The sequence below is a fragment of the Aptenodytes patagonicus genome, chromosome 4 (genome assembly GCF_965638725.1).
Source record: "Aptenodytes patagonicus chromosome 4, bAptPat1.pri.cur, whole genome shotgun sequence".
In the NCBI taxonomy this organism is placed as follows: Eukaryota; Metazoa; Chordata; class Aves; order Sphenisciformes; family Spheniscidae; genus Aptenodytes; species Aptenodytes patagonicus.
The window spans coordinates 41,629,181-41,647,063 of record NC_134952.1 but is presented as its reverse complement, the minus strand read 5'-3'; the positions used below and the strand labels follow the sequence as shown (position 1 = coordinate 41,647,063).

The 17,883-nt window shown below is 35.4% G+C and overlaps 1 protein-coding gene across 2 annotated transcripts in view; it reads right to left on the bottom strand.

Moving 5' to 3' along the window:
• GLRA3 (glycine receptor alpha 3) overlaps window positions 1-17,883 on the bottom strand; it is a 97,034-nt gene that overhangs the window by 72,687 nt on the left and 6,464 nt on the right. For both annotated transcript variants that reach the window (XM_076336494.1, XM_076336495.1), the window contains exon 2: window positions 3,063-3,190. In XM_076336494.1, the coding sequence (XP_076192609.1) occupies window positions 3,063-3,190 (128 nt within the window). The remainder of the gene's footprint in view (window positions 1-3,062; window positions 3,191-17,883) is intronic.

Below are 17,883 nucleotides of genomic sequence, written 5' to 3'. Positions count from 1 at the left end.
ACATGAAGATTTTATTGCCATAAAATATTGGAAAGGCCAAAAGTATAAACAACTTCCAGAAGTGATCAGAAGAACATATTTATGTAAATTAATTTTTCAGTTAAGTTCTGGCTTAAGAAGTTCCTAAACTAATGATTGCCGATTATTGTCTGGTGATACTAGGGCAAAGAACACTTTACACTTTCATATGAAATTCCCCAAATTTCCACCTTAATAGATTGTTATCAAAGGTTACAATCTGGACTGTATAGATTTAAGAATATAACACCTCTTCTGTATCAGGTTAATTCTGAGCATCTTGAGGCCGTGACAATTTTTACATATAGATTATGTAATTGTGTCCAAATTTGAAAGACAGTGAAGTATTTCCCATATTTGCAGGAATAGATATAGTCTGGGATGTGGAACAGCTGAGTAAGAGAAGCACCTTGCTATGGGTTTGATGTACTGGAAATAAAAATATTTTGCAACTGGAACAAAGATTTTCCAAGAGTTCTTAATTTTCTGTTTTATTCCATAGCTTAATAAATACCAATAATCTTCTCTATTACTTCTGTTGAACAAGACCAGATATGCAGAATTCCTTATCCAAAAGCAGAGCACTCAGACAAAATATATAATAATGTGTTATTGACCAAGATTAATTATGACTAAAAGATGGTAGTTAAAAATCTTGTCTACATAGGAATTTTATTGGAAGAACAAATGAGTTAAAATGATTGTCTGAGTTCTCTTATTAGTCCTCGTTCTATTTCTTTAAAACTGTTGCCAGATTAAAAACTCAATAAGGCATTAAGCCCCAGCGCTTGTTCTAGGACCCATAAAACTAACCAGAAAGTGGCAAAGTCATTTAAGGAGATACTTATTCTTAATGATAGATCTGAATTATTCTGGGCAGATTTGTTCAAACTGCATAGCTGTCTAGAATATTTAGAATGTGCATTTTTTGAAAAAGAACAATGTCAAATTAGGTTTTGTCTCTTTAAATTTCAATAGTTACAAAACAAGGCTCTAAGTCTTTTGAGTTATTCTTTCAAGATGTACTGTATTGAATTCGCTAATCTCTAAACCATCTGCCTATTCTTCACTGTAGCCCCATCAGAAGATTGTGATTGCATGGTGTCCATGACAAGCTCCAAAATCCAATCCCCGAATCAATTGCTAAGCTGTAAGCTCCTCATTTTTAAACACTTGTTTGTAGGACTTCAGGAGACTCAAAGAAGAAAGAAGAAAAACTGCAGTGCTTATATTTTGCCTGAGGTCTTTTGCCCAGCACAGCTTTACCTTAGGTTGAAACTGCAGTTTGCATGCTAAAGAGTATACTGTGGCAACGAGTCAAGATAATAAGGAGCAAAAATAATTTAAGAGCTACCGATTTTAGAAATACAGTGTTTTGCATTACCTTGCAAATATTGTTTGATACATTAACCCTCCAGGAAGCCAGGCATTGGAACATTCTTCAGAGTAGTTCTGGCAAGGAAAGTCCAAGGGACTTATTCTGTACGGTCATCAGGGATATTGATCAGTGTTGTAAATCTTTCAGCAGTGTGTTTGAATTTCCAGTGCATGTTTATCATTTTCTGAGAAATACCGGTACTGCTAACTTATTAAAAGCAAAGACTTTCCAGCTGCAGTAAATTCTGGGTAATAAGTTTATATATACAGCACCAACTGTTTATGGCTTACTGGTGAGGAAGGCATTTGACAAACTACTTACTTGATCTTTATGAATCAGTCTGGGCAAATTCTGTCAAAAACAGCAAATGGCAATGGCTTTAGAGTCATAACCACTTAAGTTTCTGGGACTTGGACATGTCAAAAAATTATAAAATTTAGTGCTGAATAAGAACTAAGATGGAAAGGCAGTGACAGATGACTTAGAGGAGGAAGGCCTGTCTACTTGAAAGAAAAGTTTTGTAGTAAACATGGAGTAAAACCCGCCCTATAGTGAAATGTTAGAGCTAAGAGAATCTCTTGGACACAAGAAGATAGGCATAGGAGGAGGCAGCTAAGGCAAAGTAAGAATAATATAATTTTTAATCACAGTAGATTTATTCTTTAAAAAAAATTTATATTCTGGAGAATTTAAAGACTGATAACTTGATTTAAAGATTCAGAAAAAGAGTTAAATATAATTCCACTATATTATTGGAACTCTTTGCTTTCTAAAAAAAGAAGACTAAACTTCTAAACTTCCCCAATGGCAAAAGTTAGAAGGGGTGGTATTTGTCTGTATAATAGTTTGTATATTTGTATAATAATATAGTTTGTATAATCCTTCATTAAATACTCTACTTTAGCATGCCTGAGTCTGGATAATATGGTTTGTGCTAAGACCCTCGGAAGATGTAATCATTGCATTTGCAAATTTTGGACTTCCAATCTTCCTTGAATCTCCTTTGTCTTGTTTGAATCTCCTTTGTGATAAGTGCATAAAAGGCACACACCAAGAGACAATTCCAGGTGTTGAGAACCTGCAGTTTCAGTGGAGAACTGAGAACAGGGAAAGGAACAAGAGGAAAGATAGTCCCTTTTGCCATTTCAAAGCAGAACTGGGGCACAGGAGTGAGGAACCTAATGTCACAGGAGAATTTGGTGATAGATTCAGTAACTAAGATAAGCTCTCTTGAGTTTGACTCTGATGGTCATGTCATTAACACACTCTTCCTTTTAGTTAGGATCAGGCAGGTATGAGGGTTTGGCTTGTCTTTCACAGAACTTGCTTTCTGGACTGCTTCAGGCTATGGTAGTCCAAGGTGGGAATTTGAATCCATTAACAAGCATTTCAGAAACAAACAAACAAACAAAAACCCCTATTAGACAATTCAAATCTAGTGATAAGCTATATTTTCAAAAGGTCTGCATTTGGGCAGCTGTGAAAGTGACAGGAATAGAGCATATTGCTACTGAAATGAACTGTCATAGCAAAGAAAGGCAAAAGAAGGCACTTTTTTTTTCCCAGTAAGTGTACTTATTCATTTTCATATTTGTTCCAGAAACTGCATTTCTGTGAGAAGACATACTGAAATACTGAAAACCTGAAAGTTTAGGTTTGAAATTACCTTTGAAATTTGGTCTGATCCTTGCATCGTAGCCTGACATCCTACCCATTAGCTTATCCAGGAAATCAGATGGCGACATTGGCATGCTACGAGATCTTGCACTGTCTGTTTCCTTTGTGGCTACCAAGCTAACAGCAAGGAAAAACAAACAAACAAACAAAACAGAACAAAACATTTTGTTAGAGATTTTGTTAGGGAAACTTTAATTTTACACAGTCAATCACTTAGTTAATTCTTGTATGAACGGGAAAATAGCAAAGCTAATATTGCCTTTCAAACTAGTTTATGCTTCAAAAATAGTTGTAGCAAAGAAATGGAAGCAGTAAGTTCTTTTTATATCGGTCATTTTATATGCAAATTTTATTTTCCTAAGCTGCATTGTTAGAGGTTGCTGTTACCTCTTCCTCAGGACTTCTGGAGATTAACACTGCCAGTCAACAGTAATCAATCCATTATCACAGTTAAATAATGTCATCTACACAAATAGCTGTGCATGTGCAATGTCATAATTTGGAGTCTACTCTAAGATTGGTCTGTTTAACTGGGTGTGGTGTAATAGAAGCCTAGATCAGGGGAAAAAAAAAGAAAAAGTAGTAAGGATCTTTCATAGAATAGTACGACCACCACCAATTTTTGTCCAGCCAATATTTTATGTTGATATTTAAACATAATACAACATACCAAACAGTCTCTTGGCAAATGGTATTCTTTAACATTGTCTTAGAGGTTTGTTTTCTGTTAAAACAAAAGTGACTGCTGCAGTGGAAAAAAACCCCATAACTTACTGAAGGAACTATCTTAGGGCAAAATTTTCATCTCAGGGCCAGATGGCAAATGTCATCTCCTATAGCCTCCTCTCCATACGTATGCAGAACTCCCACTGACATTCTAAAGTGTGCTCTGCACATGCCAAGAGAGAAAAGTATCAGCACCACGATCAGCCATGTGGACCCGAAGAAAAGGTCTTTATTGCTGTGGAACTCTTATTCAAGTGCTGGCCAACACATTGAAAAAACAACATAGTCAGTAAATATATATATAAATAAAAGTTTGAGTAACATTGTGATACATAGTGCAAGTAAAACCATTTGTGGCTTATGGAGTCTCAAAAAAAATAAAGAGCTTTTCCTGTTTGTGCTGAAATCTAGTAAAAAATCTATTGCACAAGGATGTGAATCTCTTTTACTTACCCATTTCATTGTCTCCTATTAATGCCAAGTCACTCTTTTAACAGTGCTTAAATATGCCTTTCTTTAGAAATAAACACAGGGAATAATGTAAAACTCTTAGGAATTTTCTATCTCATAAAAAGCCTATGCTGAACTTTTCTTGTTAACAATGGATGGATTTTTTCCAAAATGGAAAAATTCCATACAGGTATGTGTGTATGCAGATGCCATGTTAAGTGCAGACTGGGAATGCCATTTTTTTCTCCCAAGACTGTGTTACTCAGGACATGAAAAGTTACAGTTTTATGGCAACTTCCATTTAGAAGGTCTACTAAAAAATCTGTCTTCAAATTTGAAATTTGGATTTAATATCTTAAATAAAAAATTATTTCATATTAAGTCTTGAGTGTTACAAATTTGAGGACACACAGAACATGAACATAGAAACCTCTAGAATGCTGCGGTTTACTCATATTTTAATTTAAACCGGCAATTAAGTCTTTTAATTGTAATATTAACTGAAATCAGAGGGTTAAAAATTAAGCCTTCTGCTTATTTTCTTGTCTAGTGTTTATTCTATTCTATGTGTAATTTCATTTCCATATTTCTAGATTGTTCATAAATTTCTAAATTGTTGGATATTTCTAAATTGTTCTGAATACTTTGGTATCTCTTTCAGTATTATCCTTCAGTAAAAATGTTTCTTTAATCTTCTTCAGTAGCTAACCTAGTTCTTTATCTCTTCCCCGAGCTGGAAAATGTATTTCCCTTTCTGAGAAAGTAAGTACTTAACATATTCTTTTTCTAGTTCAATTTGAAATTATCCTATTGGCCTCTGACATTATTTTCATTATCAATCATTCTGAATGTATCTGATTCATCACATTATTGCAACTCATAGTAATTTATATTTCTGAAAACATCATACGTGGTTATAAAGCAAATAAAATATGAGTCTCTAATTACACTTTGCTGGATTTTATCTATTTGCAAGGCAGGAGAATCAAGATACTGTGTAAATACATATATATATATAAAATAGTCTTGTATAAGAAAGTTACATTTCTATTCAATAGTGTATATGGAATTCCTATACTACACAATATATATATCCTATTTTTTATTCTGGATATAAATAAATTCTCCAGGACACAGATATAGAAAGGCCCGTTGTTAGCTTCAATATCAACCACTTTCTCTGAATGGAGGATTTGTTTGTTTGTCCTTTTTTCACTTCTCAAACTTTTTCTAAACCTTTCTTGTACTTTTGGTTGTTGCTTTTAAAGGCTGCCATGGAATAGAGTACTTTGAAATCAAGGTAACTAATAGTGAATAGGAAAAACAGTAATTGCCGTGATTGGATTTTCTCAAAGTGGCATTTACCTTTTTATATGATGCTATCATTAATATTTGCTTTCATTAATTGATTAAAAGTCTCAGAATATCTTGAATAATTTTATTGCCTGCTTCTGAAAACAATATATTCAGCATAATTAATACATTAGGTATAAGCAAGTTTTATTTTAGAAATCAGCTGTAATTTGTAACTAAATATTTGTTCAAGGAATGTTTTCTCTTTTTCTCAGCTTGGTGTGTTACTGAGCAAAAGCTGGTTGAGCACTGCAGAATTTTGCCCTTTCAAATTACCTTTAATTGAAAACATGTATTTAAAGAATACTGTTGGACAAATAATACTATCTATCCAAGCTGACTTATGGAATACTCTTCTAGTTAAAAAAGACCAAGACTTGGTAATATAGTAAAACCTGAGTAAGGCAGTGGATTTTAGGAAGGCCTACCTGGAAAAGTATGAGTTTTCTGTTTACAAATTAACATAAAAATTCTTCATGGTAAGGAGTCTTCAGTTTTATTGTACATTGCCTCTGAAAAATAAGCCTCTGGCTAAGTGGTTAGAGAAAATTACTCTCCTTTCATAAAGTATGAATTTAGCTCCTTTTAGTGTTAATGCACATAGCTTCCTCCTTGATACACAACTATTTCATAATTCCAGGAGTGGCTTTGCGCAACTCTAGAGGGAATTTACTCTGACCTGTTGCATTTTTTTAAAGAATTTGTGCATGCATTTTCTCACAGGCAGAATTATAAGAATTTAATATCAGCAAAACTTTTATCCTGTGGTGCATTCAAAAGTAAGCTACAATAGACTTGTGATTAGCATAAAGTCATTATGGAATTTTAAATTACCAAGAAGGAAAGCTGTACATTTTTGTTCACAGGTAGAGGCAGTGAAGGCTTCCCGTTGCTGAAGTCTTTTATTGGAGAGAGATTATAACCTCCCAGTCTTCTGGTCTATTCATATTTTACCAGGAGAAGTTACCAACAAGAATGGTAGCCCTGGTGGTGATTCTGTGTTGTTCTTGTGGGCTATTGGTAAATATTACTAACAATTATAAAGATTTAAACCATTTTCCAATTTCAGACTTAAAGCAGTACTTTATTTCACTTTCCTGAATGCATCCTGAACACCTTTACAATGTAAATTAAGCCTTGCCAAACAATTAAAAAGAAATTTTTTAACTAAGATAGTGGACAAAAATCAAGAAAAAAATGGAAAATATTGTCAAACGATGTAGTCAAAAAATAATTTGTGACTGGCTGAATTTACACCATCAAAAGTTTGGGTAAGAATTTTTGTTCCAAATAAGCTGTTATACAAAACTAGGCATGAACAGAAAATTAGAATCACCAGGACTATAATTACTCCTGTCTTTGGTCTATTCTGTCTGTTAAATCAGTGCTCAACTAAAATCTGAGGAGAGATGAGCTTTGCGTCATGCCTTCAAGACTGTCAAGTTGGAGTTTCATGGACTGAGATAGGAAAACATCCTGAATCATAGGTCTGTGACAGTGCGTGACCTACCAAAAGTCATACGTGAGGCAGAAACTGTTAGGTCAAGCTGAAGACGCTTACAGTGGGATATAAATGTTAGAGAGTAAGAAGCAGCCCGGCACAGCCAAGATGCAGCTTCTCTAGATCAGCACCCACATCCTAAATTCTAGACAAAAAGCTACTGCAGGGAGTTGTAGTAAGAATGGTGTTCAGCACTGCCATCTATGATCTGGAAAGAAAACACAAAATAATTGATGGTTTAAAACTAAGAATTGCAAAAAAAAAAAATTGACAGAGGTATAAATATTGATGAAGGCAAGAAAATAACCCATTTCTTAAGTTCAGTCCATTTAAGTAGAACAGTTTAAAACAGACAGAGGAAGGATATTAAGAGAGATATGAATTGGGAATGTGGGCAGAGTTGGAGAAAGCAGTTGAGTCTGAAGAAGGATTCAGAATTCATGTTGAATGACTCAGCACTGTTGTGTTAAAGTTCTCACTGCACTACTGTGTTATCCAGTGCTGTGGAAAGATTGAAAGAGTGAATAGAAGCATGAAGGTCATTTATTATTTTATATGATATTAATGAGACCAGTTCTGGGACATTGCATCAAAGTCCATGTCCAAGTCTTAAAAGGACATTAAAGCATTAGGAAAGGTACTGAACAAAGCCACTAAACCATGATCTGAGAGTTAGGGAAATTTTCTTAAAGTAAGAGACTTTAAGAGTTCAATCTGCTTAGTTTATCAAAAAGAAGATTGAAAAATAGCATGATTGAAATGTATAAATACCTCAAAGGGGCAGAAATTGCCGGACATTTATCTAAAGAAGAAAGGCAGAAGAAAAATCAATGAGAGACAGACAAATTCAAATGGGAATTTAGGCACACAGTTTAATAATAAAGGTGACTTAACAGAAGATCAAACTATACCAGCCAAGACAGTACAGCTTTCTGGAAGAAACAATTTAGCAAAATATAAGGTATTGTGTTTCATATATGGCTAGCTCGGTGAAAAGGAATGACCTATGATATATAGAAAAGTAGCTTAAATTCAGAATAGACATTACAAATCTCATGGAGAAATCTTCAGATTGCCAAAATACACTTTACAGACATGAAAAGCTTAAGGAAGGGAAGCAATGGGCGTAGTTCAAAGTGGAAAATGGTGTCTTCTCAGGGTCTTTCTATGCTGGGGCTGGGTTGCAAGCTTGCAGTTGCCTGTGCTGTAACCTGTAATCTGGGTTGCAGGTTATGTGTGGTAACGTTGGCCCATTTTGCTCAATTCCTTTCACAGCTGGGTATTTGACTTACCCAGCAGTTGTATGAGCATCAGCTCCTTGCACAGTATGGAATTAAGCTCCAGAATGGAAACTGCACTTCAGCTGTCCATAAACTACAGGCAGCTTAAAAAATTAGAGATTGACCACTACTAGGAAAAAATGAGCTAATATTCTATCTATGACATGCACCTGCAAAGAGGAAAGAATTTTAAGCTAAATGATAACGTTGTCATGAAAGCAAACGGAGATGAAGAAGCCAGGGATAAATTTAGACCATAAATTAAAAGGCTTTCAACCACTGAAGCACTTCAGTTCAGGAATAGTTTAGCACTTTGAGCATAGATAGAAAAGCCCTGTGTGTTTCAAGATGGAGCTAGATATTAGGATGTTGTGACATGTATGACTGTGATTGCAGGTGATGGGACTCAGTTTTTTTTCTAACCCCTCTGCATTATTATTTAAAATAATTACTACTACAGAACTCTGAATAAAATATATAGTTAACATAGCTATGCAGCCAGAGCACCAACATCTACAGAATTTAAATGGGAGATCTCATCTAGCAGCTTGCAATTTAGCTAGCAAGAGAAAACATGGGTCATGAATCTGTGCTCCTGAAATGTCTATTTAAAGTAGGCATGTTTGTGAGAGAAAACCTCACTCTCTTCCCTTCCTCCAAAAGAAAATGATTGAGAAAAATTCTTCAAAGGGAATTTCACAATCTCCACAAATGTTTCTTTCTCTAAAACATTTAAAGCTACAAAAATCAGATTGCTTTCCCATGTGTTTTTGAAGAATCACTGTGAGAATCACTCATAAGCTGTCTCTTTTCTATCTGCCCCAAACTTCTGCGCATTTTTACCAAAGCACAAACAAAGGAAAGGAACTTTACAAATGAAAGTGAACTTTATATATGCTTTATTTTAAAAAGTATATTTTCAAAAGTAATTTCAATCATACTGCCTTTGAGACTTTTGTCATTTGTGTGCCACAGAAAGTACTGTTTTTCACTGATTTCTCTCTTTTAAACTTTTCATCTTCAAGGTGGGTTCTTAAAAATCACTTTCAGTGTGTTGTTTCAGCCTTAGAAGTATGTCTATTTATTTGAAAATATTGAAGAAAAGAAGTAATGGGCTACTGTCAACTTTTGTATAAGAAAGGTTGTAGCCCTCCAGAAGGGCTTAATAAGAATAGTATAGACAAGAGGTGAAGGAAGAAATTACATCTTACACCATTTGCTGACTCTTCCCGGTTTGTTGCTGCTACAGGTGGATGACAGAGATAGAGTATGATGTGCTGTAATGATACCTTCCACTGGAAACTTCCCAGAGAGAAGTTTCCAAGTCCAAGTTAGAGCAGTCCCCTAATTTATCCAAGTTATTCTGAGAGCAGTCTCCAGAGTTTCACTAACTTACTTTTGAATACAATTGATACAAATTATCTTTGAATTAGATGGTTTGTTCATTTTCTTCCTTCCATAGTTAAACTATCTATGTATTTTATCTTGAAAATCTTATATTAACACCGAGTTACTGTCATATTTGGCTTAGTTATTTTTCTCATCTGATCATAAATTATTTCCTTCATCTCAAACACAATCCATCTTAGCCATTCAGAGAGGTAGAAGTTTTGTATTTCATCTTACAATGCATACTACAGAACTGTTATACGATGCTTTGCATGCATTATGATGGTCCAATAGATATTTCATTTCATTACTTAGCTTATTCTCTCAGACAGCAAATGTGGCCAAACCCCTGGAGCAATTGGATCTTGTGTTTGTGGTCCATTCTGTCCAGCTGATGTTTGAATGTTTTTAATGCACTTTACATTAAAAAGCTTTGTGGAGAAGCTCAAGGAAATTAATTACATGCTCATAAGGAAAGCAGAAACAGCAGCCAGCCAATATGCACTCAGTTGCATCTCACAAACAGCAATCCACAAAAGCATTTCAGTAAATTGATCTGAACTGGTACTCATTCATTGGTTCACCAATAATGGCTAGCTGAATTAATCTCATGACTACTTCCCTTGATTCTGTAACTAACTAATGGTGATAGAATTCATCAATTTTAAAACAAAAATTATGCAGTGTAACCATGTAATTAACAAGGTCTGCTGAAATGAAATGATCCTCAAATTGGTGGTGTCTGATCATCTGAGTGCCGTGATAATTGCATTTTGAAGATTGTGGCAGTAAGATTTAGTCATATGAAGACAGTCTTTAAACACTCTTCTGTGTAATATGGATCTCTTCATAAAATGTATTTGGTAGGATTAATGGGAAAAGCAAACGTTATGTTTGAAGAGGTCAGAAGCATAGGCTTTTTTTGTTGTTGTAAAGGGGGTGTCTCTAATTATCTGATCTTTTAATTAAAGTAGGTAAAGGACTAACAAGACCAGAGTTTATAGTATATAGAACTTCCACACATTATTCCAAGAATGAACGTAAACCTGACAAAAATACCTTTTTGACAGAAGAATGTTCCAGAATGTGACAGCTTAAAATAAAAAACCAACAAGTGTTGACAAGAAAGACCACTGAAGGCCTCAAGTCCGTCCAAACTAAAGTGTTTTCTTTGTTTGTACAAAAATAATAAATCCTGCTCTTTCAGAAAGATAAAAACTGCTTTCAGTTTTAGGCAAAAAAAATAAAATATCAATGTAAAGCATAAACAATACTAATTTGTTTGATTTTTGTGAATAAAACTAAGGTTTTTCCAAATTTTTGCAGAGTTTGTCATTAAAATGCATTTGTTCAGTCAAATAGCATGACACAGACGTTCTTTTGAGGTGTGATGTGTTTAAACTGGCTACTTGAGATAGCTGTGTCAGAATAGAAATTAAATTCTCTGTGTTTTATTTCAACAAACAATTTTAACTTTTGAAAGCCTTGCAGATAGAATCAGAATCATAGAATCATTTAGGTTGGAAAGGACCTTTAAGATCATTGAGTCCAACCATTAACCTAACACTGCCAAGTCCACCACTAAACCATGTCCCTCAGCACCATATCTACATATCTTTTGAATACCTCCAGGGATGGTGACTCAACCACTTCCCTGGGCAGCCTGGTCCAATGCTTGACAACCCTTTCAGTGAAGAAATTTGTCGTAATATCCAATCTAAACCTCCCCTGGCGCAACTTGAGGCCATTTCCTCTCATCCTATCGCTAGTTACTTGGGAGAAGAGACTGACACCCACCTCGCTACAACCTCCTTTCAGGTAGTTGTAGAGCGCGATGAGGTGTCCCCTGAGCTTCCTTTTCTCCAGGCTAAACAACCCCAGTTCCCTCAGCCGCTCCTCATAAAACTTGTTCTCTAGACCCTTCACCAGGGACACGCTTCAGCCCTTCCTGGACACGCTCCAGCCCTTCTTTGTTATACGATGCTTTGCATGCATTATGATGGTCCAATAGATATTTCATTTCATTACTTAGCTTATTCTCTCAGACACGCTCTTTGGACATGCTCCAGCACCTCAATGTCCTTCTTTGGACACGCTCCAGCACCTCAATGTCCTTCTTGTAGTGAGGGGCCCAAAACTGAACACAGTAGTCGAGGTGCGGCCTCACCAGGGCCGAGTACAGGGGCACGATCACTTCCCTACTCCTGCTGGCCACACTGTTTCTGATACAGGCCAGGATGCCATTGGCCTTCTTGGCCGCCTGGGCACACTGCCGGCTCATGTTCAGCCGGTTGTCAACCAGCACCCCCAGGTCCTTTTCAGCCAAGCAGCTTTCCAGTCACTCTTCTCCAAGCCTGTAGCACTGCATGGGGTTGTTGTGGCCAAAGTGCAGGACCTGGCACTTGGCCTTGTTGAATCTCATACAGTTGGCCTGGGCCCATCGATCCAGCCTGTCCAGGTCCCTCTGCAGAGCCTTCCTACCCTCGAGCAGATCAACGCTCCCGCCCAACTTGGTGTCGTCTGCAAACTTACTGAGGGTGCACTTGATCTCCTCGTCCAGATCATTGATAAATATATTAAACAGAACTGGTCCCAGTACTGAGCCCTGGGGAACACCGCTTGTGACCGGCCGCCAACTGGATTTAACTCCATTCACCACAACTCTTTGGGCTCGGCCATCTGGCCAGTTTTTTACCCAGTGAAGCATATGCCCATCCAAGCCATGAGCAGCCAGTTTCTCCAGGAGAACACTGTGGGAAACGATGTCAAACACTTTACTAAAGTCTAGGTAGACAACATCCACAGCCTTTCTCTCATCCACTAAGCGGGTCACCTTGTCATAGAAGGAGATCAGGTTAGATGAGGCAAATATTGTGGAATGGGAGCTCAGAAGGGGGGATAAATATCTTTAAAGCAAATATTTTTTAAAATTGCAATAAAATTTTAAAGCAATCTCTTCACTCTACTGGAAATTAAAATCCTTTACAGAAAACAGAAGACAAATAGATTTCTCTTATTGGAGGCCATTCATCAACAATATTGATTCATGAAAAGCCAGGACCATTCTGGAAAGCCAGGAGCTGTGTCAGAGGGTCACAGCTGCACAGATCCAGTCCTGAATGTGAAACACAGATTCGGCTGTCACTGCTGTCCCATTCTAGCTCACACAGAAGGAGTTTCTTCTGAGGAGCAAAACAAGACTCAAAATTCAGCTCCTTCTCTGAATTATCTTTTGGAAGACTCAATCTCTTTACATTATCTATATTGTGAACCCAGGGTAACTGAACTCCTAGTTTAGATGGCTGAATTAGGTAACATTACTTTCTTCTACAGTTCAAGGTTAATGCAAGGAGATAATTTCCTTCCAACTCCTTTCTATTCCAGCACAAAAATAATTCTACTTGAGTTTATAGGTGAATAAATTAATTTCATTTTGAGGGACAACAAAAAAACAAAAAAGAAAAGTGAGTTTCCAATGGCGAAAGAGTAGTGGAAGAGGGTGACATGTACTAAACCCAAAGATAGCAAATGAAGGATAAAATGTTGCTTGCTAGTTAAAGATGAGATTTCTTTTATTTGTCATAGGTTACGAAGCTGTTGGTTCCTAATGCAATGAAAATGCAGATTTTCATATCCTGTAATGTTTTAGATAATAATAATTTTATCAGATCAGAGAGAAGCACAGAACTCTTAACTCACGTTTGCCAGAAAAAAGACTGTCACTTCAACTAACAGGAGCAGAAGCTTTATATCACCAACATTTTAAAGAGGCATTTTCTAAGAAAAATCCTCAGGAGAATTTAAAATATTTTCCATGACAAGTTAGATTTTCTACTGATTTTTCAGTTTTAGATTTTTCTAGTTGCATTTTATCCTCTTATTTTGAATAAGTTCAAATGATCATTAAATTTTTGATATAATGTTGCAGAGATAAGTAGCATTACATCAGGACGCAATTTCAGCCAAAGTAACAATTTTTATGTGCAACAATAAATTTCCATTTTAAGATCACTAATTATCCATTCTTTATTATTTTAGTGGTTAGAAATGAAAACTACGTGAAAAATATATGGGATTGCATTTCAACGCAACTATTGAAAATGTCTTTTCTTTCAGGTTTGGGAACATTTAATTTTTCTGTTTTAGTGACTGAAATAACATTGCATTTTAGTGCTCTTTGTAGGTTAGGCAATGGTTACAAGCATTTTATTATGATGTTCCTAATACCTTTATGGTGTCATATTTTTTTCCCTTTTATTAATACAGTTGAGAATTCCTCCAGCCCTACAGTCTTTGTCCAGTCCTGTTTGTCATGGAAGTAAAATGGTATAATGTTTATAGCTTATTTACTTTATGTACTATAGTTTAAAAAATCTTTGGACTGCAGTGGAGTTTTTCGGCTTTTCTTAACAGAGAGAAAAAAAAGAGAATAATAGGGTTTTAAGTCTTCTCATTAAGTCACTCTGACCTGATCACCATTCTACAGGTCAAAGGGCTTTATATTCTAGATGAGGCTAAATTTGTATATACTTGGTTTTGTTTGTGACTTGGTACATATAAGCACAATGCTTTACTACCCTTCCTTTGGAAAAAAAAAAATCTCCTAGAGTAAAGGAAGAAAACTAATCTGTCAGCATTCTTCATAATCCTATGGGCATGGCTTTCTAGCTTAATTAAGATATGGAGTCAATAAACTACAGGTTGTCCCTCTAATTTTTCTTTCTTGTTTAAGACAAGTTTGTTGTTGCCAATTTCAGCCATGCAACATGTGAATTTTCTTAAGACATTTTATGAATTATGACTGTAATCTGAGTACTTGTTCATTGTTTTCCCAGAAACACCTACTTTCTTAGTAGTCTTTTGTATCTGTTGTATACCTTATTTTTATAAATGTTCTAAACTCAGGTCCTAGTTTCTTGCTGTTTCTTAATTTATTCAACCTACATTTTTGGAGAGAAAGCTGACTCAAACAGCTATACAAGGAGCAGAGAATGTTTCAAATATTAAAATTCTGACAAATCTCTCACTATTCCAAAGACCTACTGCATGGGTTAAGTTTTTGACAACTTTAATTTCAAATTAAAGATAGTCAGATCTTCCCAAAATTCAATTAATTGTTTTGGGGTTTTTTTTAGACAGATAATTCTTAGATAAAATGAATGGAATATCTTTGAAAATCGAAACTGTAAATCACTAATTTATAGTAGTCTGAACTTGCATTACTATCTCACTATAAAGACTAAATTGCATATTAACTGAATAATGAAGAAAAGTTATTGCAGTAATGGATAGGTTTCAAAATGACCAAGCAAAATAATTTCAGAATATTGTCTTTTATAACACCAGATGCCCTTCTATAAAAGCATGTCAGAGATGAACAATTACATTTATTTTTTGTGATTAATGGATGATTCCTCTAACCACTTGAACTTGTGTAGGAACTGACTGGTGTCTTTCACCACCATAATGAATAGTAATTCAATGAATGTCAATGAGGCAACACTAGATTGAAAGGAGAATTAATTAAAATTAGACTTTTGCCTGGCTAAAAACTGCAAACTATTGTTTCCCAAGGCAAACTCTTCCTAAATCTAGGAGCAACCTGTGAATATTGAAAACAGAATTCTACAGATTGTAGCTGCTTGGTTGATCCTGTATTTTGAATGCATCCCAAAAATGTCCTTTAAATTGTAGAGCAGCATATTACTGTGTTTTCTAGTTCAATTTCACTGCCTAGATATTTTACTATGGTTGTGGCATCGCCCCATCAGCTTACTTTGCATCCACTAGGTTGCTGTACTCTCACTCAATATAAACAGGAGCAGTGCCCACTGAAGTGTGCATCTGTGGAAAAAAGATATTTATCCTAATCATAATTAATGACCATTTAGAATATCATGTCTTCTGTTCTTCCTTTGCCTTGTTTTGCTTTAAAAATCCACTTTCATGAGTTGAAAACCATAACTGAAACTGAAAACTGAGGTTCTTTGGTATGCTGCTTCTCAGACAATTCTTTTACTATTCATAAAAGTCTTCACAGAAAATCTTATAATAGAATGAAATGGTTGGGTTTATCAAAACTACATAAACATTTGATTTTGAATTAAAACCCCAGGGTTTGTGAAGACTGAAGCACAATTCAATTAAACACTATTCCATTTGCCTTAGGGAAGCTCTGCTTGTATCACCAGTACAACAGTGTTGTCCTGTATCTTCAGTGAGCATGTCAGATGGCTGTTTAGAAGATGAGACATTTTCTCCAAAAGAAGTTTGATTAAGTTCAGTTAGAGAAAGGCTGAATATAGCCTGAAGAGTCACTCACCTTAAAATAAAGCATTTCAACAAGCAGGACTACAGCCCAGACAAGTCAAAACTTATCAGTAAATAGAACTCAGTGCAATATAAAGTTCTTTCCCAAAACACTTCTCATGAAATTGTTTATTTTGATTAGTCAGCTAATTATAGTGTAGCTACTGTGTAATTACTATTGATTAAGAATTTTCAATTAAGACAAAATATTTCTAGTTGGAAAAATACTGATTTCTTGAAATAGAGTTTTACAGAAACATATCTGTTTCAATGTTTTTTTAATGAAATGTTGGCAGGCTTGGGTGGAACGTTGTCCAGTGTCCTTTCTATTCTGTCAGCCACAACCAGTTTTCTAATGTCGATGGGAACTGAAGGTGGGGTCTCAGGTTCTAATTTTCAAAAACTTCTCTGAACATCTCCCTCACAGAATTGACAGAGATATTTTCCTGCTTTCTGCAACTTAAACTTCCTTTTATGCATTGAAAAGGCTATAAAACCTTTTCAGAGCTTTGGAATTTTCTGTGAGACAGGAATGGTGATGTTCAACCAACTGTGTTAATTTACGTGAGATACATTGATTAGGTAACTTTTTCATTTTTATTAATTCTATCCAGAATCAACACTATAATAATTCAGTGTAAGATTTTCTTTAAGGAACAACCGGGTTGAGCTTCAGGGTGATGATGAGAGTGGCAGGATTCATGCCACATAATGACAGAACCCAGTATTCCTAATGCATGCACTGAAGCATATTCCTTACTGAATAAGTCAGAGAAAATAATGTGACGGTTAAAAAACAGTGCTGCTAGCCTTTCATGTTTCCACCAAAATTATCCTGGTCCACTACACACACACGCATTCTCTTTCACATGCAGAAAGTGGTGTTTAAACTTCCCCTCAGATACATGCTTTGTCTTTGCTATACTAGTCTTGCTTATGCCACATATCCAGCATGCCCTTAATTATCATCTGAGTCTTATAAGCTTCATATAAACAAATGGAAATGTGCTGGGTGAGGGAAAGACCATGACCGAATGCGTTCCAGACTTTATTATGTGATAGACACTTCATCTTCTGAAGGAGTCATCACTGTTAAAAAGGATGGAAAAGGCCATTCTGTTAACCATTACTTAGGGAACCTGAACAAGTGCATTTGTGCTCACATTTTGATTACAGGTGAAAATTTGAGTACTCGTACATCCAAAGACCTGTGTACAGGAACAACAAAAATAGTTAAAGACATAGATACGTTCTTAGAGTTCATTTGCACAGTGTTAGAATTTTGGGATAAGTTTTGGGGGTAAAATTTTAACACATGTATGGAGAAACTGCTTGCAAATAGCATTTTTAATTCCAGTTCTCTACTGTATTGTACTGTTTGTAATCATGGATTACTGTCTTAAGTGAGTGCATTTCATATTCACTTTGTGTTGTAAAAAATCGCAATATCCTGTTCAAAACAATTGAGTATCCAATTTTCAGTGTACAAGAACTGAAGGAAAAGAGAAGATAGTTTATTTTACTTTAACTCTTGCAAATTAAGAGTTAAAGCAAACTCTGATAAATCTTGCAGACTGATAAATCTGCTTCCTTTTTTTTGAAAAAAAAAAAAAAGAAATTTTACATAAAGCATTTTTTTCTGACAGAATAAAACAATTAAAAAACCCACTATGGATTTCAAAAAAAGTCTTTTATGGGATGTAGTCCAGATGTGATGCTGAAATCTGCCCATTTTGATTTTAGTTCTAATACCGCTGGGTCAGAAGTAATAGATCTGACCTGATAGCATCAAGGAAAACATT